The sequence below is a fragment of the Microcaecilia unicolor genome, chromosome 9 (genome assembly GCF_901765095.1).
Source record: "Microcaecilia unicolor chromosome 9, aMicUni1.1, whole genome shotgun sequence".
Classification (NCBI taxonomy): domain Eukaryota; kingdom Metazoa; phylum Chordata; class Amphibia; order Gymnophiona; family Siphonopidae; genus Microcaecilia; species Microcaecilia unicolor.
The window spans coordinates 53,209,374-53,233,852 of record NC_044039.1 but is presented as its reverse complement, the minus strand read 5'-3'; the positions used below and the strand labels follow the sequence as shown (position 1 = coordinate 53,233,852).

At 45.1% G+C, this 24,479-nt stretch overlaps 1 protein-coding gene across 3 annotated transcripts in view; it reads left to right on the top strand.

Moving 5' to 3' along the window:
- Positions 1-24,479, top strand: part of MANSC4 (MANSC domain containing 4) — a 98,536-nt gene that overhangs the window by 46,357 nt on the left and 27,700 nt on the right. For all 3 annotated transcript variants that reach the window (XM_030214560.1, XM_030214558.1, XM_030214561.1), the window contains exon 2: positions 7,742-7,876. In XM_030214560.1, coding sequence (XP_030070420.1) covers positions 7,742-7,876 — 135 coding nt within the window. The remainder of the gene's footprint in view (positions 1-7,741; positions 7,877-24,479) is intronic.

Below are 24,479 nucleotides of genomic sequence, written 5' to 3'. Positions count from 1 at the left end.
TCAGCATTGAACATCTGGGAATAACACTGGTGGCAGTCAGCAAAACGCTCTCCACTGCTGGCTGAATATTTACCCCTTTGTCACTTGCTGATAACAGTGCACACTCTGTGGAAATAGTGTGTACTACATGGAAAGAGGGTGCACTCTTTCTTGACAGTGGAACCACCATGCATGTACAAAGCACTGTGTTCAAACAAATCCACAAACGCCCCACGGGAGAAAGTGGGATGTTTGACCAAGGTAAACCAAATCCTGGATAAATAGATGTTAAAAACCCTTGTTTATTGATGAAAAAAGACTCGACACAACCGTTGTGTTTCGGCCGTTAGGCCTGCATCAGGAGTCTCGGTTGATAGGCGAACATCTGATAAACATGTTTAAAAGTACGCGGTGAGGTGATCCGTATAGTGGGTCTGTAGCTCAGTCACCGGAGAACAGCTGATGCAGACGTTGAAAACCACGTAATGTGTTGATCTATGAGGTGGGTCTCAGTCACCGGAGAACAGCTGATGCAGACGTTGAAAACCACGTAATGTGTTGATCTATGAGGTGGGTCTTTAAGAAGACCTTTTTCAAAGAAACTTGCTCGTTGACAAATGGAATGCCAGCATGAAGCATTGCACATATGCAAATTAGTAGTGAGCGTGTGAAAACGTCTGTGCACATGCCCGCCTCCTTCTGAAATAGTGCTCCCTCTTTCCACATAGTGCGCACTGAATCCAAGCAATGTGCACTATTATTGGAAATTTACAAAACAAGAAAAAGGCCAGAAAAATCCGAATAAAGCAAAAATTCCCATAAACAAACATTTTCTGGTTGCTCATTCCTATTACTTTGTATAAAATACTTCAGGAGAATGGTCATGTGTTGTCACATTCACGATGGTTTCTCATGAGTGAGGCAAATACTGGCTGCCACGGTCTTTTGAAAGTGAGAGAACATGAGCTACATTTAACTCTGGAACCTAGTCAATGGGAATAGTTTTAGAAAAGAGCTGTTAGTATCACTGTCTGCATCTCTCAAGTAGTTGTCCTTTTTAGGTTGCACAGAGTTGCATAGACACCAGCTAGAGCAGAACAGAATCGGATAAAAGTTGGTTTGCTTTAACGGAATTGGTACTCTAGATCACATGATAACTTTTTTGTGTACGCATCAAGCCTTTTTGGCAGAAAGCTTAGGCTAATGTTACAGATTTTTGGTATTACATGTGATCTGCGTTAGAAAAGTGTTGTATTGAAGTCTACTGTGCTTAAGGGGGTACTTGGGGCCAAATAAATTAGGCTATTTGATATGTTACTAGCTGCAGCAGTACAGCAAATTCTTGGTAATTGGAAGGATATAGCCATGATTAATGAGACATTCTGGTGGGACACAGTTTGTGTTGCTTATAAATATGAGATGGAAACAGCTGAGAAATATAATTGATAGCATTCTTTAAGGGCGAACTGGAGCATATTAGATGCATATGTTTCAGGACTATAGACAACTAGTATTACGTGATATCCTGTCTAGTTTGGATGTTCTGTCAGTTCCCATTGTGTTGTTATATTTGTGCTGCTTTTGTCCTTTTTGTGGTAAATTTTCACTACAATCAATCAATAAAAATATTGGAACTGAAATAAAGGAATAATGGAGATTAATAAATATGCCATCTTGCCCAGCTCATCAGAACGTAAATGGCCTATGCAATCATTTTCCCCCTGTAAAATCATTGTAATAAATGTATTGAGCTTAAATAATAGGTATGCTTTTTATTAAACAAGAAAAAGATAGCCCAGCTGGTGAAAGTTTTGGCCTGTCTTGTCTTATTCTTGTTCCTTTTCTAGGTAAGTTTCATAATGAACATGCCTGTCAGTTTTGCTGTATGTGTGCACATACATATGTAACCCCCTATCCCACTCACACAGTACTGGATGCCAGCAAATCTCTTTGGGTTAGGCACCCAGACCAGGGCGTACCAAATATAATGTCTCTATTGAGCTGGGCGCAGACAGGGGTTGGGGTTTCTTGCCACATTTGTCACTTCAACACAGTCCCAAAACTAATCTACTCACACTGAGTTTGCTGTTTATGAACTTGAACTTTACTAACAAGAATATGCTGATCAATATTCTTTAGAACTAGCTCCCTGGGGGAGGGGGGTGTCTTACACAGTGGCGATCCTAGCCTGCATGACACCCGGGGTGGATCGCCGATGCGCCCCCCCCCCCCCCCCCGCGTGCAGCGCGTTCCTCCCCCCCCCCCCGAGAAATGACACCCCCCCCAGGTGCTCGCCGCTGGGGGGGGGGGTGCCGCGGTGCGCGCCTGTCAGCTGAGTTCGCTAACTTTGCTAACCTGGGACCGCAGCTTGGCCACTCATTCGCCATGCAAGCAAGCATCCTGCTGGGTTTTTTCCCAGCGGCCGGACTGTCCATCCTTCCCCCAGAGGGACGATTCCTCTCACCCACCTCTAGATCGAACAAGTCTCGTCCCTGTTCCATTTGCGGGGGGGGGGGGGGGGGGGGGGGGGGGGGAGGGGGGGATACTCAGACACCGCATATGAATCGGCTGGGTATATCCCTCCCCTCAGCCGACAGCCACCTCCATCATTCCTCCCATGCCCTGGTTAGGAGTCAGCTATGATCTAGTAATCCCCTGGGGAAACTTACCCAGACTTAACTCCATTACTGGTTTCCCCAGGCAGTTGTGCGTGCAGTATCTTCATGCCTAATTGGTGCTACACAGCCTTCCCTAGTTCTTCTTTCTGTAAGATGTAACCTACGAGCAGAAGACAAAGTTGCCTGTAACATGAAAAAATGAGGGAATGAACAGAGGCAATTATGTTTATAGAAAGTAAGATTTGTTTTGGAAAAAAAGCAAAAAAAATTGAAAAGTGCTTGCCAGAGGCTTTGTACTGAGGCCCATTTCACCTCATAAGAGCATAAGAATAGCCATACTGGGTCAGACCAATGGTCCATCTAGGTCAGTATCCTGCTTCCAACAGTGGCCAGTTCAGGTCACAAGTACCTGAGAGAATGCCAGATAGTAGCAAGATTCATGCTACAGATCCCAGGGACATGCAGTGGCTTTCCCCTTGTCTATCTCAATAGCAGACTATGAACCTTTCCTCCACGATCTTGACCAGACATTTTTTAAACTCAGATACACTAACTGCTGATACCACATCCCAGTGATTTTCAACCTTTTTCATCTCGTGGCACATTTACAAGGTGCAAACATTGTAAAGGCACACCACTGTAATGTAACCCATTTCTGCCTGTCCCTGCTGAGATCCATTTCATCCCCACCCATACATGTAACCTTCAGAAGTAGTTATTTCATTTAAATATGCTACTGAAATACACTACAACACCAGTGTACCTGTTACTGGGAAACTGAAGCAAGATGGACTGTTACAGATTCCTACACAGACACCACATGCCATCAGAATCATATACCTCAGCTGCAAGTACAGGATATGAATCTCACCTGATAGAAAATACGGAACCACATTAAAAAAAAAACCCATGGTACATATAAATACACAGGCTATTTGGCAGAACAAGGTAAATTATACCACATAAACTCTGGTTAAAATAATTAATAGCAGAAGTATTAATGTACAACTTCCCCCCTCCCCATAGCATTCATAATACGTATATATACAAGGTCTATTTATTTATGTATCATGAAATACATTTATATTTTTAACTATATACCAGTGTTTCTTCAAGGTCCTAACAATGTTCTTGGAAAGATGATTGATATATAAAGTTTGATAGAAGAGAGTTATTGAAATATAAAGACCAAAAGAAAGAAAATAGAATTGTTTACACTTTAGGTTTTAATCATCTTTCCAAGATGCATTTCATGGTAAAGGACTTTTAGTGGCATATAGGAAGAATTGGAATCTGAAGGATCTGTTGGCACCATCTCCACTCCCACAGAGCAACTTTGGTAGTACTAAGAAGTTACTAGGGCATTTTCCTTGCAGGAGTTACTCAGTATATAATGTGAATCTGAAAATGAAATGCTTTTATCACCCCATTACAAATTAAACATATGAGTTAAGGCACTTTACAAATTGCAAAACAGACAAGGTTGTGTACCTGGCAGTGTGTCCTTGCAACCTTTTATATAGGGGAAAACAAAAGAGAGCACTAGATTAATAGAACACAGAAGCGCAATTAAAAAGCAAACAGTAGGGAATCCTCTGGTTGAACATTCAGTGAAAGCTAACCTTAAATTTGGTCATTCATAAGTCCATGGTATCCTGAAGAGGAGGGGATGTAGATAGAATCATTATGCAAGCTGAACAGCATTTTATCTTTAAATGTTAGACTTTAACCCCATGGGGTTTGAATCAATGTCATGGCCGCTGCCGTTACCTGCTCCTCGACTCACCTCGCAATACCAAGGGAGCATTGAGGTCTGGTTCCTCACGGGCTCTCAGGGCTCTGGGCAGGTTCGGAAGCCTTTAGATTGTAAGCTCCTTTGAGCAGGGACTGTCCTTCTTTGTTAATTGTACAGCGCTGTGCAACCCTGGTAGCGCTTTAGAAATGTTAAATAGTAGTAGTAGTAGTAGTAGTAGGATGCCTGTGCCATGGTCTTTGGTTCTCCGGGGCCCCCGTAAGATGTCCAGTCTCTTACCTCTCCAGCCTGCCCACGCTGGGAGGCACCCGCACATGCATAGTGAGGCATTTTAAGGGACCTTCGGTGGGAAGCTCCAAGGATGTCCCTCTTGATGACATCACTGACTGGGGCCTATTTCAGAAGCCCTGGAATGCTGTAACCAACCATGCCTTCACAACAGTTCTCATGGTGCCTGGTTTCCAATTCTACCTGTCTTGTCTGATGCCCAGCCTAGCTTCCACAAACCAGCTTTGCTTCCTGGTTCCTGCTGTGCCTGACTCCAGCCTTGCCCTAGCTGACTCTAGCCTTGCCATGCCTTAGCCTCGTCTTGCCTGTCTCTAGCCTTGCCCTGCCTGACTTCAGCCTTGCCTTACCAAACTTGTCTCCAGTCCAGCTTTGCCTCACCTGTCTCCAGTCCAACCAACCTGGCCTAGCTTTCAGCCTTGTCTGGCTCCTAGTCCAGGTGATTTTTGTGCCACCAGTTGGGGCCCAGGCAACGCAGAAATGTAGCCAGGTTGAGGCATCGGGGGGAGCAGAGAGCGGCCTGCTGATGGTGCCGGCACATATTTTTCATACGACATTGTGTGAAAAATAGGCGCCGTCGGAAATCCATTTGGGGGTGCAGTTGCTCCCCTGGTGACCCACCTAGCTATGCCTTTGGGCCAACCTACAGGTAGGCTGGGTAGTGCCAACTCGGCTACGGTCCAAAGGGTTCACCTTCCCTGAGTTGTGACAGACTGCAAAGGCTGTGAGCTCCAACGAGTTGCCTTTATCCACCTTGCAGTTGCTCCAGCAACTGACTCTTCAGGTCCAGCACCTCACTGATTTGGTCCAGGACTTGTCTGCCGAGATGGACCACTACCAAGCGTTAGTGGTGCAACAGGCTTCAGCTCCTCCAGGCCCTGATCCAGCTCCAATAATGTATAAGGAGTGGGAGTACGACCAAGGATACCAGAAACTGGAAGATGTTCTAAAATGAAACTTTATTAGCGGTTTGAAGACTCGACACGTCGTGTTTCGGCCGACAGGCCTGCATCAGGAGTCTATAAAAAACATTTATATAAGATATGTATGATACTAGAACAAAAAGAAAATAAAAAGTAATGAATGTAATAAATTATATAAACTCATAAACTTTAAAAATGTATGTGTGACAATTTCATAAGATAATATAAAAAGAATAATAATAATAATTAAAAACATAAGATATGGATGTTTTGGTACTATTCACATAAGATATGGATGTTTTGGTACCTCGCATTATTATTTTACATAGTATTCTCTCATGACAATTTTATTAGATGTACGTGGCTTATTTTTAATTATTATTATTATTCTTTTTATATTATCTTATGAAATTGTCACACATACATTTTTAAAGTTTATGAGTTAATATAATTTATTACATTCATTACTTTTTATTTTCTTTTTGTTCTAGTATCATACATATCTTATATAAATGTTTTTTATAGACTCCTGATGCAGGCCTGTCGGCCAAAACACGACGTGTCGAGTCTTCAAACCGCTAATAAAGTTTCATTTTAGAACATCTTCCAGTTTCTGGTATCCTTGGTCGTACTCCCACTCCTTATACATTATTGTTTTTACCGTGGGGTGCTTGAGTTTTCCGCCTGCTGGCGGATCTTTTCTCACCTGATCCAGCTCCGGCAGCTGCCTCAATAACATCAGGCATTCGTCTTACGGCCCCACCGAGATATGATAGGAATCCCAGAGACCACAAAGGATTCATCAACCAATGTCAGATCATCTTTGAGCTCCAAACTAAAAGCTTCTCCTCCAATAGGGTCAGGTGACCTACATTATTTCCTTGCTATCTGGCCAAGCTCTGGCATGGCATCTGCTCTCTGGGAATGGGATGTAGTTCTCCATGACCATGATTTCTTGGTACAATTCAGATGAATCTTTGAGGAGCCTGAGTAAGTCACATCAGCAGCCTCTGATCTTCTCAGGCTGAAGCAGGAACACGGGCCCTTGGGAATTATGCCATACAGTTCTGCACCCAGGATTTGGAACTGAGCTGGAATAACAAAAGTCTGGTCATGGTCTTTTGGTAGTTGGCACCCCAGATCAAGGATGAGTTGACGGGACAGGACCTTCCCATTGCACTGGAGGATCTGATTGGGCTCTGTAACTTGGTGAATATTTGGCTCCAGGAATGAGCCTGGGAGCAACTATCATTGGGAAAGTCGCCCCACTGGGCACGTAGCCCTCAGCAAAACTCATGTATGCCTATCCAGGAGCCCCAGCTCTAGATCTTGAGGAACCCATGCAAGTGGACTGCTCCCCTCTTTTTGTTCAAGAGAAGCAGAGGCTGACATAGCGGCTGTAAAATTCTGCTGACATAGCCTGCTTCCCTGTATCACACAGTTGTCCAGACTCTTCTTTACAAAGGCAATAGGGGTCATGTCAACCATCTTAAGAGAGCTCTCATGTCAGGGACAGCCATACTATTCACTGCAGATTTATACAACATGTTGGATTTCTTCAGCTATTAACTGTTCCTTTCCTAGAAAGCAGGGGCACTAAGAGTCAAGGGCCTCTAACCACCTATCAAAAATTATTAAAATAGATGGAAAGGGAAGAGTGGGCCCTATACTGTTATTGGCCCTTGGGTGCTGCCCTGTTGTCCCAATAGTCAGACCACCCCTGCTAGATAGTATATGAGATGTACTTGTGAATCAATGACATTAGTTTTTTTTATAGAGAAAATGTTTGTATATGCCATTTTGGTTTGGATTAGCTGGGCAAATTTTATGAATCCCTGTTAGTTATTTATTTATTTAATTTTCTTCTTCTTCTGAATGTTGTAGCATTGACTCACATTAGACCATTAGGGAAATATTAGTTCTCTTGTTTTTATTGATTGGATGATTGGATGAATGCATTCTTTTTTTTCTTTTTTTCTTTTTTTTTGTTAAACCAAATTCTTCTGCTCTGCCCCTCTTGCTCCATTGTCAACCCCCAAAACCTTGTGAATTAGACACTGGAGCGTTGTGGTTCTATCCTTTGCTGGAATGCTGGAACCAATTAAAATCAATTTTTAAAAAACAACATGGTAAATGCAGGAATGAAGAGGATGCATCTCTAATCTACTTTTTTATCCTTGCAGTTTCTTGTAACCTGGCAGTGTTTTACTCTGAAACACTTCACAATGGCAGCAACTGTGTGCATATTTACTGCCCAACACTGGAGAGCTGTATAATAGGGAAGAGAAATAATGTTATTCTGTATAACATCACAGCAGGTGAGTTTTAGATTATACAGAGAGCAATTTGAAAAGCTATTTCTGCACATAGGGGCCCTTTTACAAAAGCATGGTAGGCTCTAAGCACGTGCAGCATGCACCAAAATGAGACTACCACCAGGCTAGTGCACCCCCCTGGTGGTAATTTTGGATTTGACACATGCCCATAATGCCGGGACAAATTATTTCTTTATTTCTTACTGTGAGCGGCGTTAATTGGCAGTTGACATGCGCCGACCGGTCACCGTTCATGTAGTGCGTGAGCCCTTACTGCTAGATCAATGGGTGGCGTTAAGGGCTCAGGCCATAAATAGACATGCAGTAGTTTCAATTTTACCACAAGACCTTTTCCCAGCTCATTGAAAAAAATCTCCTTTTTCCCCAGACACGGTTAAAACTGGCCCGGCATGCGCCAAAAACACGCGCCTTTTGCTGTGCCTTAGTAAAAGGACCCCTAAAAGAAGTGTTTTATACATATAAATAGGTGTTTATAAATTGTGTACCGATAATGTGTAAAAAGTAACACATATACTGCCTGTCCACACATAACTTTACCCAGACTGAGCAGAAGTGTTCTGAGGGCAGGGATTGGGAGAGGTTAGCATTTGTGCACATACTTTTGAAAATGTGCACATAAATGAACCTTGAAACTTTCTGTATGGTAATGAGCAGGTAGAAATGTAAGTACATAAAATTCCCTGGGCTATTTTTTAAAAACTGATATTTTGGTTTAGAAAATTCACCGGTACCTTTACAGGAAAAAATATGTGCATACTATTTATGTCTGTAATTATATAAAATTACCTTCATAGTCTGAAGGAGGCAAGATGGTGTCTGAGTAAGAAGTGCTAGAAGCTGCTTCCGTCTTACCTGCTTATCTCCAATCGAGAAATGTTATTTCCTGACTACAAAATGCCAAAGAGGAGAGGCAGACAGCGTGCCAGCCTCGCGACGCCTGTCTTGCCTGTTGCAGTGACGCTGGATCGCTTTTTCTTCTTTTTTTTTTTAATTAATTTTTATTGTCACCAGTACAATCTGTGATCACATTCCACAATGTCAATAACACTGTCAAAATACATACAATGTATATCCCAGGATAGTCAGTACATCCCATTTTGCATCGGCTTTTTCAAATACCCCCCACATCCATTCATCTCATCCATCCCTTTCTTCTCCACACCAACTCACACCATCCGTAGCACAGACACACCCTTCCCCCCCTCTTCCCTTGCCCAACCCTCCCCCGCCCCCCCCCCCCCCCCTGCCTTCCCTTAACCGCTGTAAACAGTCTATCCACACCTTCGAATATTGCTTATTTGCTAGCTTTAAGAATTTGGCATAGATCCGGCTCTCATGCTTGCCAACCTCTCTCATCCTTACCCTCCATGCTTCATTCGGTATGCTCTCAGAGGAGGTCCAAAATTTCAAGACAGTTTTAACTAACAATAGGGTCATATATATGAATCTCCTAAACGGCTGCAATAGTCCCTGGGCTATCAAGAGAGTTCGATCCCCTAAAAGCAAGGTTGCATAGTCCCACTCTATCCATTTTTGAGTGACCTGGTGAATTAATTGAAAGGCCTCATTCCCGAGTGAGAGGCTCGGACATTCCAGGAAAGAGTGAAGAAATGTTCCCCCTCCCCGTTGACATCTAGCACACTGTCCATCCCCCCAAAGGCCCATAATTGCCCCTTTAGCCTTGGTAATATAAGCTCGATGCTTATATTACCGAGGAAGATTTGGGTGGGATACCGGTGTCGGAAATGATATTTCAAGCGGACGAGTCGGAGAAACTTACTGACTTCACGGTAAACCTGGAGGACGTAATGGGGCAGTTCAGCAAACTAAAGAGTAGCAAATCTCCTGGAACGGATGGTATTCATCCTAGAGTACTGATAGAACTGAAAAATGAGCTTGCGGAGCTACTGCTAGTGATATGCAATTTATCCTTAAAATCGAGCGTGGTACCGAAAGATTGGAGGGTGGCCAATGTAACACCCATTTTTAAAAAAGGTTCCAGGGAAGATCCGGGAAATTATAGACCGGTGAGTCTGACATCGGTGCCGGGGAAAATGGTAGAGGCTATTATTAAAAACAAAATTACAGAGCACTTCCGAGGACATGGATTACTGAGACCGAGTCAGCATGGCTTTTGTGTGGGGAAATCTTGCCTGACCAATTTATTTCAATTCTTTGAAGGAGTAAACAAACATGTGGACAAAGGGGAGCCGGTTGATATTGTGTATCTGGATTTTCAAAAGGCGTTTGACAAGGTACCTCATGAAAGGCTACAGAGGAGTCATGGTTGAAGGATAGGAAACAGAGAGTGGGGTTAAATGGGCAGTATTCACAATGGATAAGGGTAGTTAGTGGGGTTCCTCAGGGGTCTGTGCTAGGACCGCTGTTTTTTAATATATTTATAAATGATTTAGAGATGGGAGTAACTAGCGAGGTAATTAAATTTGCTGATGACACAAAGTTATTCAAAGTCATTAACTCGCGACAGGATTGTGAAAAATTACAGAAGGACCTTATGAGACTAGGAGACTGGGCAGCTAGATGGCAGATGACGTTTAATGTGAGCAAGTGCAAGGTGATGCATGTGGGGAAAAAGAACCCGAATTATAGCTATGTCATGCAAGGTTCCACGCTAGGAGCTACGGACCAAGAAAGGGATCTGGGTGTCGTAGTTGATAATACACTGAAACCTTCTGCTCAGTGTGCTGCTGCGGCTCAGAAATTGATTAAAATGTTGGGTATTATTAGGAAAGGTATGGAAAATAGGTGTGAGGATGTTATAATACTGTTATATCGCTCCATGGTGCGACCGCACCTTGAGTACTGTGTTCAATTCTGGTTGCCGCATCTCAAGAAAGATATAGTGGAACTAGAAAAAGTGCAGCGAAGGGCGACTAAATTGATAGCGGGGATGGGACGACTTCCCTATGAAGAAAGACTGAGGCTAGGGCTTTTCAGCTTGGAGAAGAGACGGCTGAGGGGAGATATGATAGAGGTATATAAAATAATGAGTGGAGTGGAATAGGTGGATGTGAAGCATCTGTTCACGCTTTCCAAAAATACTAGGACTAGGGAGCATACGATGAAACTACAGTGTAGTAAATTTAAAACAAATCGGGGAAATTTTTTCTTCACCCAATGCGTAATTAAACTCTGGAATTCATTGCCGGAGAACATGGTGAAGGCGATTAGCTTGGCAGAGTTTAAAAAGGGGTTGGACGGTTTCCTAAAGGACAAGTCCATAAACCGCTACTAAATGGACTTGGGAAAAATCCACAATTCCAGGAATTGGAATGTTTGTACGTTTGGAAAGCTTGCCAGGTGCCGTTGGCCTGGATTGGCCGCTGTCGTGGATAGGATGCTGGGCTCGATGGACCCTTGGTCTTTTCCCAGTGTGGCATTACTTATGTACTTATGTAGTACTTATCTTATATTGTGTTTCCTGTAAATCCGCTGCTTTAACCATTGCATATAATATGGCAAAGAGCTTACTGAAGAGTTGGAGTGTATAATTTGTGCCCAGTTCTTTGTTCCACTGACCCACCAACCTTTCCATACCCAGGGCCATGCCAGCACGGTAAGCGGGGTAAGCACGGCAGGGGTGCGCCATCCTCTGGGGGGCGCCACCGCACCATGCTTACCTCGCCCTCCCGCTCCCATTGCCCAACTGCCCGCCCTCTTCTCTCCCTCGGAAGATCCCTTTCCTTTTTTTTCTCCTTTTTAAATTTACCTCCGTCCGGCAGCGCAGCGTCAGTGAAGGAGGCGGCGCTCCCGACGTGTCTAGCCTTCCCTTCACTCAGTGTTCCGCCTTCTTCTGACGTCAAGGAAATGACGTCAGAAGAAGGCTGGACACTGAGCGAAGGGAAGGCTAGACACATCGGGAGCGCCGCCTCCTTCACTGACGCTGCACCTGTGCTGCCGGATGGAGGTAAATTTAAAAGAAAAAAAAAAGGAAAGGGATGTTGGGGAGGGGGTAGAAGAGGGCGGGCAGTTGGGACATGGGAGCGGGCACGTCGGGAGCGCCACCTCCTTCACTGACGCTGTGCTGCCGGACGGAGGTAAATTTAAAAGAAAAAAAAAGGAAAGGGATGTTGGGGGGGGGGGGAGAAGAGGGCAGGCAGATGGGACATGTGAGCGGGAGGGCAGGGGAGAGAGGAGCATGGATGCGAGGGCAGGGTTCATGGAAGGGAGAGAGGGGAATTGCTGGATAGAGATGAATGGAGGGAGCAGGGGACAGAGGAGCATGGATGGGATTGCAGGGCCCAGGGAGAGAGGAGAAATTGCTTAATATGGATGGTTAGAGGTGGGCAGGGGACAGAGGAGCATGGATGGGAGGGCAGGGCTCAGGGAGAGAGGGGAATTGCTGGATAGGAATGAATGGAGGGGGCAGGGGACAGAGGAGCATGGATGGGACGGCAGGGCTCAGGGAGAGAGGAGAAATTGCTGGACATAGAGGGGAGGGAAGAGAGATGAAGGAGATTAAATGAGGGAAAAAGAAGAGAGGAGAAAAACTGCACATGGATGAAGAAAATAGGCAGAAGCTGAGGACCAGAAATGAAGAAGAAAGGAGGAAAGGAAAGAAATAAATGGAAAGGAAGCCCTGGAAACGGAGTTAAGAGGACAGATAGCAGCAGCATCAGATACTGGGCCAGCATGATCAGAAAAAGAAAGTCACCAGACAACAAAGGTAGAAAAAAAATCATTTTATTTTCATTTTAGTGTTTGGAATATGTCCACTTTGAGAATTTGCATCTGCTATCTTATTTTGCAATGTATAGCAATTTGTTTCTAAGAATATTGCTGACAATTCCTGTTAGTGTGGCAAGTGGTGAGCGATCATTTTCACGGGGGGGGGGGGGGGGGGGGGGGGGGGGCAACTGATAGTCTGCAGGGGGGGCGCCAGAGACCCAAGGCATGGCCCTGTCCATACCCCACTCTGGGATGTGCATTTGTAAAATCTTATACCACGTGGAAAGGCTGTTTACTTTGTATGGTGTCCAAAGCAGAATCTTATCTAACGAGCCCCACAGCCACTGATCCCCATATACCCCTTTCAGAGAAGAATAGTAATACCTCACCTGAATATACTGCAGCAAGTTATTATTAGAGATGTCCCATCTCTCTTTTATTTGATCAAAAGATTCCATAGAGTCCCCTCCCTCTACTAAGAGATGGCCTAGAATCCTACACCCATTTTGTTTCCACTTGGTGAACACCGAGCATCCCATACCCGCCTGGAACTCCGCATTACCCACCATGCCCAAAAAGGGGGACGCATCTGGTGACCGATGTTGATGCTCTCTCCACCAAATCCACGCCCTCCTCATGGGTCTCAAAAAGCCCAGCTTACCCACTATCTGAGGGTTAGTACTAGTCCGCATGTGTATTAAATTTATAAAGGACCATGGTCGACTCCAGTCCTCCATTTGGCAAAAACCGATAATGATCTGCCAACCCTTCAAAAATAAAATGCATAAGTGCTGCAACATTATACATGCGAAAATCAGGTAATCCCAGGCCCCCTGCCCCCTTGTTATGGGAGAGTTTCTGATGTCCAATTCTTGCCCCCTTCCCACACCAAATAAAAGAGCGGATAATGGAGCGGTACAGACGCTCCTCCTTCCTTAAAATCCAAATAGGTGCCACCTGTATGGGGTAGAGAACTTTGGGTAACAGGACCATTTTTACTAGAGCTATTCTCCCCATCAAGGAAAGCGGCACATCCTTCCAACGTACACACAACTGCCTGATTTATTCCAAGGGATCCGTTACATTCTTCTTGTAAAATGTCCCAGGCACTAGTACTAAGAAAAATACCCTTGGCGTATGGGATTGGCAATCTAACTACTCCTGGGTCCCCATTATGCCCCGAGAAAGGTAGTACTTCCGATTTAGAGCAATTTACTCGCAGCCCTGACAGATCCCCAAATCCATCCACTATAGCCAATGCCTTCGGCAGGTCTGTAGGGGCATGTGCCACATATAATAAGATATCATCAGCGAACAAATTGAGTTTAAATTCCCTTTGCCCCACCCGAATCCCTCGAATCGCTCTACTACTTCTTATTTTTATGGCTAGCGGTTCTATTGCCAGTAAAAAAAAGGAGTGGCGAGAGAGGGCATCCCTGTCGAGTGCCCCTGTGTAACAAGTAACTCTCTGTAAGTTTTCCGTTTACTAATAACCTAGCCAAAGGCATCGTATAAAGGGCCTTAATCCAAGATAAATATGTCCCTGTTGTACCAAACCGGTCCAGAGTCCAAAATAAGTATTGCCACGAAATGCTATCAAAAGCTTTCTCCATGTCCAATCCCACAATGGCTTCTCTTCCCCCACTCCCTCTGTATTCCTGAATTGCCAACGTGGCCCTCATAATATTCATAGATGCATAGCGCCCCGGGATGAATCCAACCTGGTCCTCATGTACCAAAAAGGGGATTACCACATTCAACCGCTTAGCCATTATGGCCGCCAGTAATTTAATATCCTGATTTAAAAGCGAGATGGGATGATATGATCCCACCTGCGCCGCGTCTTTGCCCGGTTCCGGCAATAATACCACATGGGCCATGTTGCGCTGAATTGCCAGCCCATCTTCCACTATCCCATTAAACCATGCTCTCAGAGGTTCCATTACTAGGTCAGCCAAGATACGATAGTACTCTTGGCCAAACCCATCCGGTCCCGGGGCCTTGGTCAGCTTCAAAGATTTAATGCCCTGCTTAATCTCCTGTCCCAAAATAGGAGCATTCAAAGCATGCAGCTGATCCTCTGTGGGCTGTGGGAGGTGTATTGTGTGAAAAAACCTCTCGCATGCCTCTGAGTCAAACTCCCGGGCCTTGTACAAAGAGCTATAAAAGTTTACAACTTGCTGCATTATATGGGCCTCTTCTGTATACACCCTCCCCACCTGGTCCTTAATAGTAGTAATAACTTGCCTTTTGAGGGGCGGCCTAACCAAATTAGCTAATATCTTCCCCGCTTTATTACCCCATTTAAACAGCTTAAAGCGCTGGAAGTAGATATCACTCTCCGCCCTCTGGGTCAAGATATCATCTATTTGTTTCCGAACCTGCATCATCTTGGATTTACAGACTTCGGTCATGGAGCTCATATGTGTTCTTCTCAACTGGTGATATTATCTAGACAGTCATAAAAGATCTGCCTCCCTTTGTTTCCTCTGCCCTGCTGTATACGCTATGATGTCGCCTCTCAGCACTGCCTTCGAGGCCTCCCAATACGTGCCCGCATCCACTCCCAGTGTCTGATTATGCCTTTGGTACTCAAGCCATTTATTTCTCAGAAGCTCGTGGAATTCTCTGTTATTAGGAGAGAGTAATCCACCTAAGTGGATGAACACTAACTCCCACGTAAATATAACAGCACAGAGAGAGTGGGAAGTGGACCAATGACTCCAGGAGAACGGGAGATAAGATTTCAAAGAACCACTTTATTCAATGACTTGACACAGAAACTGTGTTTCGGCCAAAAGGCCTGCCTCAGGAGTCTAAAAACAATAAATATTTAAAAGCATAAGTTCAAAAAAACAACAATAATAAGAAATTATACATTAAAAAAAACTCTAACAGTATATATATAGTTTAGAGATAGACTGAAGTAAAAGCATATATATAAATATATAAAATTATAAATATATATAGACATAATTTCACAAACCTTAAATGATCGCTGTGCAGTGGTATAGCTCCTTCACAACCGCAAGCGCTGTGCAGTGGAAGCACTGTGCATATTTCCCTGACCTACCTTTTTCTATTTGCAACGTGATGTCCCACGGACATATCCTTTAAGGGACAATATATTTCTGGTGTGTTCTTATCTCTATCCACCAACAGGTTTAGCTGATGTTATATTCCTTTTATTTATGACGATTTCCCCCCCCCCCTTTTTTTTTCTATAGACCATTAGACCTTTCGACCTTAAGGTTGTTTTTTGGGAGTACAAGGATCACCAAAGGTCGGTCATTTTTTTCTTTTTTCTTTACAAAGTTCTATTTCTTTTGCTGCAATTTATATTCTCTGTACTACTGTCCTTTATTATAGCATATCTCTATTTTATTGGTTACCCTGGGACACTTTTTTTCAGACCATTCAATCCAGAGACGCATCTCCTCTTCTAACTACAGGATCATTTAAGGTTTGTCTAAGACCCTATATTCCCTCTATAATGCATTGTGAACATGGCTAAATTCAATATTTTTTTTTGAAAAATTTTTTTTGGTAATCATATACTCTCTGTATATGATTAACTTTTAATGTTCAACGTCAGATACATATGCATATAATATATTTTTTTACTTTTTTTGTCTTATTTAATGATCTTTTTTCTTTATAGATCTATATTCATGTACATTGCCTCTAAAAATTTAATTAGGATTTGACCTGATCCTGCCACCCTATAATATATGAGCATGTTTTCCATATCTGATATACCCTTTAGAGTCCCCACAAATAAACAAGAAAACATATAATTATATAAAGACATATAGACATAATTTATAGACATATATATAGACATAATTTCACAAAAAATGCAGAATGACAAAAGGAATATATACCAATGAATCTTATGTGGTCTAAATAGTAATTAAAATAAAGGCACATATATATAAAAAATGTGTATCCAGAAGATTTCTGTATTTGTATACATATATAGAAATCTTCTGGATACACATTTTTTATATATATGTGCCTTTATTTTAATTACTATTTAGACCACATAAGATTCATTGGTATATATTCCTTTTGTCATTCTGCATTTTTTGTGAAATTATGTCTATATATATTTATAATTTTATATATTTATATATATGCTTTTACTTCAGTCTATCTCTAAACTATATATATACTGTTAGAGTTTTTTTTATGTATAATTTCTTATTATTGTTGTTTTTTTGAACTTATGCTTTTAAATATTTATTGTTTTTAGACTCCTGAGGCAGGCCTTTTGGCCGAAACACAGTTTCTGTGTCGAGTCATTGAATAAAGTGGTTCTTTGAAATCTTATCTCCCGTTCTCCTGGAGTCATTGGTCCACTTCCCACTCTCTCTGTGCTATTCTCTGTTATTATACAGTGTTGGCAAAAATCTCCACACCCTCTCTCCTGGTTCTACAGCAAATGATATATTCAAGGTGAGTGCTGAGTGGTCACTCAGTACAGTGTCAAGTATGCTCACTTTAGAGAGTCTGTTTTCAGCCAGGAAGTGGTAACCAACATGTAGTCTACCCAGGAGTATACATTATGCGGGTGAGAGTAAAACGTATATTCTCTATCATGCGGGTGCAACAGCCTCCATATATCCACAAGTCCCAGTTGAGAAGCCACAAAATTCACCCCCTTAGTCTCCCAATTCCCTCCCTTGGCCTTCGGGGGCTTGCAATCAATTGAAGGGTCAGCCACAACGTTAAAATCTCCCCCATCACTTAGGCAGTTAGGAAAGGACACTACTTTGGCCACAATTTCTGAAAGAAATTTTGGGGAGTAGACATTAGGCCCATATACATTACACAAGAGCATATGTTGTCCCCACAATTCGCCCATAATCAGTACATATCTACCATCTTTGTCCTGAACCACTTTATGGGTATTAAAGGGCAATTTTTTGTGTATTAATATGGCCACTCCTCTTTGTCTAGAGTTATAGGAAGAGTACCCTACCTCCCCCACCCAGCTCCTCCGTAATTTTTGATGTTCTATAGCTTAGCTCTTTTAACCGGAGAGTGCATACCATCTACATTTAGAGTAATTAATTTCAAATTAAACATGGTCATATGATTTGCTGTCATTACCATAGATAGAATTGCTGTACAGCTCGCCAGTCTCCCAGCCCAACCAGCGAGTATCTTCATTCTGCCCAGCTAGCAAACAGACTGTCACAGTTATTTTACTTTCATATCCCTATTCCTCCCATCGCTAGATCCCCCATCCCTCCCTCCCTTCTCCCTCCCTCCCCATTCAGACAGCAGCCACATCCACACCCCCTCCACTCTATACATCCATCCACCTCCCCCTCCTCTTTCCCTTCCCCGCCCCCCCTCCCAAATCCCTTCCTGTCCATACCTCCCATCCTTCTCCTACCCAAAACCCGCAAGAAAGGAAGTGCCTCCCCGGGAGTCCCCCCTCTTACTGAAAATATTGTAGCAGTGATCTACCCAATAAACCTAATATGTCTGTTACATAACTAAGACCCACTCCCGCTTCAACCTTAAATCTAACCCAACAATAAAGTTTCAGTACCAACGGCAACAACTTAAAATCCAAACAGTCTGTCCCCGCTACTTGCACCTCCCTCCTACTCCATGCTCCAACTTACACTCAGAGCCCATTTCCATCAAATAGCATGTCGAACTGGTCTGAGCTCAAAGTACTTCCAGTCACTTAATGAGTGCATATTATTTGCTTGCAGATAAGGTCTCCAACCTCCACCTCGGAGACGGTCTGCTTTAATCACGGGCTCTTTCTAAGCTCACTGACACCAGCCGCATTGATTTTCTCCATCATTGCCTTCGCCTCTCCCGGCTCGCTGATATATGTCACCCGATTTTCATGCCACACCCGTAGCTTCGCCGGGTAGAGAAGGGCAAACTTAATTTCCTTTTTATGCAGTTCATTGCACGTGGGCGCCATAGCTTTCCTTAACATTGCCACTCTCATGGAATAATCATTGAAAATGAGCAGTCTTTGGCCCTCATAATTCAGTGCTTTCTTCGAGCAGAAAGCCCTTAATATCTCCTCTTTTGCCTGCCAATTGGTAAAGTGGCAATTACCGTTCTGGATCTGGCACTCTGCTCGCTTCGCGCTCCAATTCGATGCGCCCTGTCGCAGCATATTTTGTTTCTGCCAGTTTCGATACCCAGCTGATCAGGAAGCCAAGAGTCAAAAAAACTATATAAATTCTTTTCCAGCACCGCCTCAGGGAGACCAACAACTCTCAGATTGTTCCTCCTTGCGCGATTTTCTTGCTCCTCCAGGCGGTCTCTTAAATCTCCCGTTTCTTTTTGAAGAGCTGAGATCTGGGTCGCCATTTGCCTCGCGTCGTCCTCTCCCGACGCTACCCTTTTCTCCACTTCGGCTGTGCGGCTAGCATGCGCATCGAATTTGCCGTTAATTTCATCAAAAGCTGTTTGTAGCTTGCCAAGCTGTTTTCCAATGCCCCCGACACTGATCGTGTGATTTCTGCAATCCACTCTCCTGCTTGTGGTTCGTTCTCATTCCGCTTGCGCTGCAGTGGTGTCTCTGCCATCTTTTTTGGTGCCATGGTGTCCGAGGTTTTCGCTCCTCTCTGGGATTTTATGGGCATACCGCAAGAACTCTCTCAGTATCTTAGCCAACTCTGGTCTCTGCCCCTTGAACAAGCATCCAATACCCTCAGAAATCAGGTTCAGCCAGTGAATCTGACTTTTTAAAGCTGAAATTAGCAGGTCTCCCGAGGAGCCACTCTCCACCACGTCCTTTCAGGCAGCAGGCATCACGTGACCCCCAGATCACTTCTTCTCACTGGGTGTTCCGCCGGGTGCTTCTTCATTACCAGAGAGTTTGGGGAGAGGTCTGCCATCTCTCCAGCTAGAAGACGAAACATTGTTTAGCCCCGAATCGAGAGTCCCACCTCCTATGCTGGCTGCGGCCCCGAAGATGGTCCAGGAAACCCCGGATGTAAAAGAATTGATAGGGTCTCCAGGTGCGGGCGCCGACCCGAAACACCAACTTTCCCCACGGTGGAAATGGCAGGTGAAGGAGGAGGAGAAAGTATCCTTGGGGAAAATCTTGAGTCATTTGTGACACAACCAGCGGTGATTTCCTCTTCAGATCCGGACTTACCAAGTAAGTCTTATTTGCCTAATAAACCTCAAACAATAACTTTGGATAATATATGGGAAGCTTTGATTATTAATGTAATATTTTTTTTTATTTCCTTTGACAATGTTTTGACTTAAAATCATCTTTCTCTAACTTCAAGAATTACGCTTGAATTAAAATGTAAAATTAATAAATAAAATAATAAAAATAAATAAATAAATAAAAATTACCTTCATAATTTAATTTAATATGGAATTTCCTTAGCCTCAGCTATAGATGAATCCAAGAACTGGTAGGTTGTATCTGCCTACCAGCAGGTGGAGATAGAAAACATGGAAGTGAAAGCAGTGACCCTGGATGTCCAGCGCCTCATCCCTTCAGTATACTATCTCCAGCAGGTGGTGGACGACAGGGGCGTAGCCACTTTCCCTCCAGCCTGCCCATCCAACATCCTTTGCTCACTGTCGCTGCCTTTTCTCCTGCAGCTCTGGGTACGGCCATCCGGGAGGCAGCGTTCAGCGTTGCCTGCCTGCCCTGAAATAATTCTCCCCAGGCTCTGCTGCATCGGTCCCTGCATTCTCTTTTTTGCCCGTCGCACAGCGCTGCCATTCATACAAGCAGCTCCACTCCCCCCTACCGCGTCCATCTGGCCCTACGTAAACAGGAAGTGCATCAGAGAGAGTTGGTTGGACACGGCAAAGGGGAGTGGAGCTGCCTGTGTGAATGGCAGCGCTGCACGATGGGTGAAAAAAATGTAGGGACCGATGCAGCAGAGCCTGAGGAGAAGAATTATTTCAGGGCAGGCAGGCACGCAGGCAATGCTGAACGCTGCCTCCTGGATGGCTGTACCCGGAGCCATGGGAGAAAAGGCAGCGACAGTGAGCGAAGGATGTTGGATGGGCGGGCCTGGAGGGAAAGTGGCTGAGAGCTGCTGGACATGGGAGGGAGAGGAGGATGGGGCTGGAGAGCTGCTGGACATGGGAGAGGAGGAAGGGGCTGCTGGACAAAGGAGGAAGAGGAAGAAGCAACTGGAGGGAAGGGAGAGAGCTGCTGGACATGGGAGGAAGAGGAGGAGGGGACTGGATGGTAGAGAGAGAGAGCTGCAGGACATGGGAGGGAGAGGAGGAAAGGGCTGGAGAGCTGCTGGGCAAGGGAGGAAGAGAAAGAAGGGACTGGAGAGAAGGGAGAGAGCTGCTGGACATGGGAGGAAGAGGAGGAGGGGACTGGATGGAAGGGAGAGCTGCTGGAAAAAGAGGAGGAGGGGATCTGGGTAGAAGGGAGAGAAATGCTGGATGTGGGAGGAGGAGGAGGGGCTGGAGAGAAAGAGCTGCTGGATGTGGAAGGAAGAGGCGGAGGGGATCTGGATTGAAAGGAGAGAGCTGCTGGCCGAGGGAGGAAGAGGGGGAGGAGAACTGGAGGGAAGGGAGAGAACTGCTGGTACAGCACAAGGAGGGAGGGAAGGGAAACAGAGATACCAGACCGAGGAGATGAAGGAAAAGGGGAACAAATACTAAACCTACAGCGTGAGGGAGGAAGGGAGGGCGGACAGGCAGGGAATCAAACAACCAAACCAGATGCTGGAAAGGGGAGGGAGGGAGAGGGAGAGAAGCTGGATGGGGTAGGGTCAGAGAGGGTACAGATATAATGGCACTGGGGACAGAGGGGAGAAGCTGGACAGATAAATATAGGGACACAGAGGAAGGGAGATACTAAACATGGAGGAAGATAGAGGTACAGAGATGGAAGAAGATGGATAGTGGACATGGAGAGAAAGTAGAAATATCAAATGGACATGAGACCTTGGTGAGTGAGATAAGAGAAGACAGAAGGATGTAGAAACCAGAGCCAGGGACCAACATGACTTGGAAAAATAAAATGAGCAAACAAAAGGTAGAAGAAAATAATTTTATTTTTCTATTTTGTGACTTGAATATGTCAGATTTGAAATGTACATCCTGCCAGAGCTGGTGTTAGAATATGGCTGGGGCCCAAGGCAGATATTTAGGAGGGGACCCCAAAGCTTACTAACAGGCTGCATCTTCTTCAGCTTCCAGCTGGCCTGGGGTTCTCTCTGGCTAGGGAGCCAAATGCAGTTGCCCTAGTTGTACCTCCCCTAACACTGTCTCTTGCATGTGCTATCATATTTTGCACAGTATAGGAGAAAATGCATCTCTTTGTATTTCTCTGTGCTGTTCTAAATGCAAGGTCTGGCCTCTTGGGATTTTGATTTAATTTGTTTATGGTTTGTGGTCCCTTATTCTGTATTTGGCATTTGTGTTCTCTGTGTGTGACCAAAGTATTCTGTTAACATTAATTTTCTATGTAGTATTCTATAGTACTTTGGCTTGTTCAGTTTTCTTGATGTATTGATATTTTAGGGCCCCACTGTAATACTTAGGGCATATTTGGGGGAAGCATGTGTGTTGGCGGATCGTGGCTTAGTGGAGGATGAAGAGTGCACCCTCTTATATTTCCCCTAGCTCTCAATGTGGCCTGCAGCCACTGAGGCCAGCATTGCTACTCCCATTGAAGTTATTGGGAGTGGGGTAGGTGTGTGGTAGGAGTAAGGGCGTGGGCAGGGCATATCAGGTAGCAGGTGTTTCTTTAGTGCCCATCCATCCATCCAACCTGTTGGCCCACCCAAAAATTGCCTTCTGGCTATGCCACTGGTGGACTGGTTTTACCCTCCTCTTCCCCCACTCTACCCTCCTCTCCTCTTCCCCCACTCTCTGTCTCTGTTGACAATGCCCTCATCCTCCCTGTCTCGTCAGCCCGCAATCTCGGAGTCATTTTCGACTCCTCCCTCTCCTTCTCTGCCCATATCCAGCAGACAGCTAAGACCTGTCGCTTCTTCCTCTATAATATTAGCAAAATCCGCCCATTCCTCTCTGAACAGACCACCCGAACCCTCGTCCACTCACTCGTTACCTCTCGTCTTGACTATTGCAACCTTCTCCTTGCTGGTCTCCCGCTTAGCCACCTATCCCCCCTTCAATCTGTCCAAAATTCCGCTGCACGTCTTATCTACCGTGTGAACCGATACTCTCATATCACCCCTCTCCTCAAGTCGCTTCACTGGCTCCCGATTCACTACCGTATTCAGTATAAGCTTCTCCTAATGACCTTCAAATGCACTCAATCTGCAGCCCCCCATTACCTCTCTACCCTCCTCTCCCCCTATGTCCCCACCCATAACCTCCGCTCTCAGGACAAATCACTCCTATCTGTACCCTTCTCCACCACCGCTAACTCCAGACTCCGTCCCTTCTGCCTCGCATCACCTTATGCCTGGAACAGACTCCCCGAGCCCATACGCCATGCGCCCTCCCTGCCCATCTTTAAGTCCTTACTCAAAACCCATCTCTTCTCCCTTTCTTTTGGCGCCTAACCACCTTCCCCATTCATGATACACTGACTACACTGACTACATAGTTTGTTACCTTTAGATTGTAAGCTCTCTTGAGCAGGGACTGTCCTTCCCCATGTTTTAACTTGTACAGCGCTGCGTAACCCTAGTAGCGCTATAGAAATGCTAAGTAGTAGTAGTGGACGGATTCCTTCCAGCTCCTGGATTCTGCTTTGGTGGCCCCTGGACTTTTGGGCCAGTTGAGTGAGGAGGTGTGTGGCTGATGGTGCCACCTTTGAGGACACACTTGGTCTCCAGGTCCCTGTCCTACCTCACCCTCTCCTGCTCTCTGAGTATTCCTGGAGTACTGTCTCTGAGCTGCTTTGTCTTCCTCACATTAAAAAAAAAACCAAACCCTTACAACACTGCAGCTTACATCCAGTATTTAAAAACAAAACAGGTAGAATCTGTTTGGCGCTGCTGGGCTGTGGGAGTGCCATTTGGGCTCCCTCTGAGAGTTACTATTGCCTTCGGGAATACCTTTTGCTGCCCCAGTGAGTGCTTTTCATTTTGTTGTCGGTTCTGGGGCTGCAGGCGGAACAGACCACAGTAGGGCAGCGGAAGCTGTGAAACGGTGTTGCCACTGCGGGTCCCAACGTTCTGCAGCAGGAGCATGCATTGCCAAATGCTCCGACGGTCTCTGCAGTTCCAGCCCATCCGCTTGGGGCAAAAGGAGAACCTCCCCTTGTGTTGGAGATTGGTGTGTGTGGCTGAAGCAATTGAGGATCCTGCTGAAACCAGGAAAGACATGCCCTGGCCACATAAGAACTACACCACCACTTCAAATGATCACTTGAGAGAGGCCTCAAGCGCCGTTTCTGCATGTCTTTTGAGTGCCACTCCCCCTTCCACCAGACCAGTGGTCTTTTTGGTGACTGCCGTAACCAAGGCAACCACCTTAGGTAAGGCAAATGTTTCCACCGTAGCTGCACTCACTGGGTAGAGGTGGGCCATCGCCCTCACCATCTTGAGCCCGCCATCTGGGTCAGATCACTGGGCAGTGATTAATTGCTGAATTGACTCGTGCGTCAGAAACGCCTTAGATGGTTTCTGCGTACTTGCCCTCACCTATCTGGTTGGATGCTCTGCTGCAACCCTGGCTGGAATTAGTCCTCCTGTATGTCTTCCCTCCGTGGCCCTTAACTGGATGACCTCTGCACCAGATCAGGCGTCATCAGGGGTCGGTAGTTCTGGTGGCCCCAGATTGGCCGCGCCACCCGTAGTATGCAGATTTGGTTCAACTTCTTGTGGAACCTCCTCTATGGTTGCCGGTCATTCTGGGGCTCCTGCATCAGGGCCCAGTTCAGATGGAAGACACCTCCCATTTTGGTCTTACAGCTTGGCTCTTGAGAGGGCAAGACTGAGGA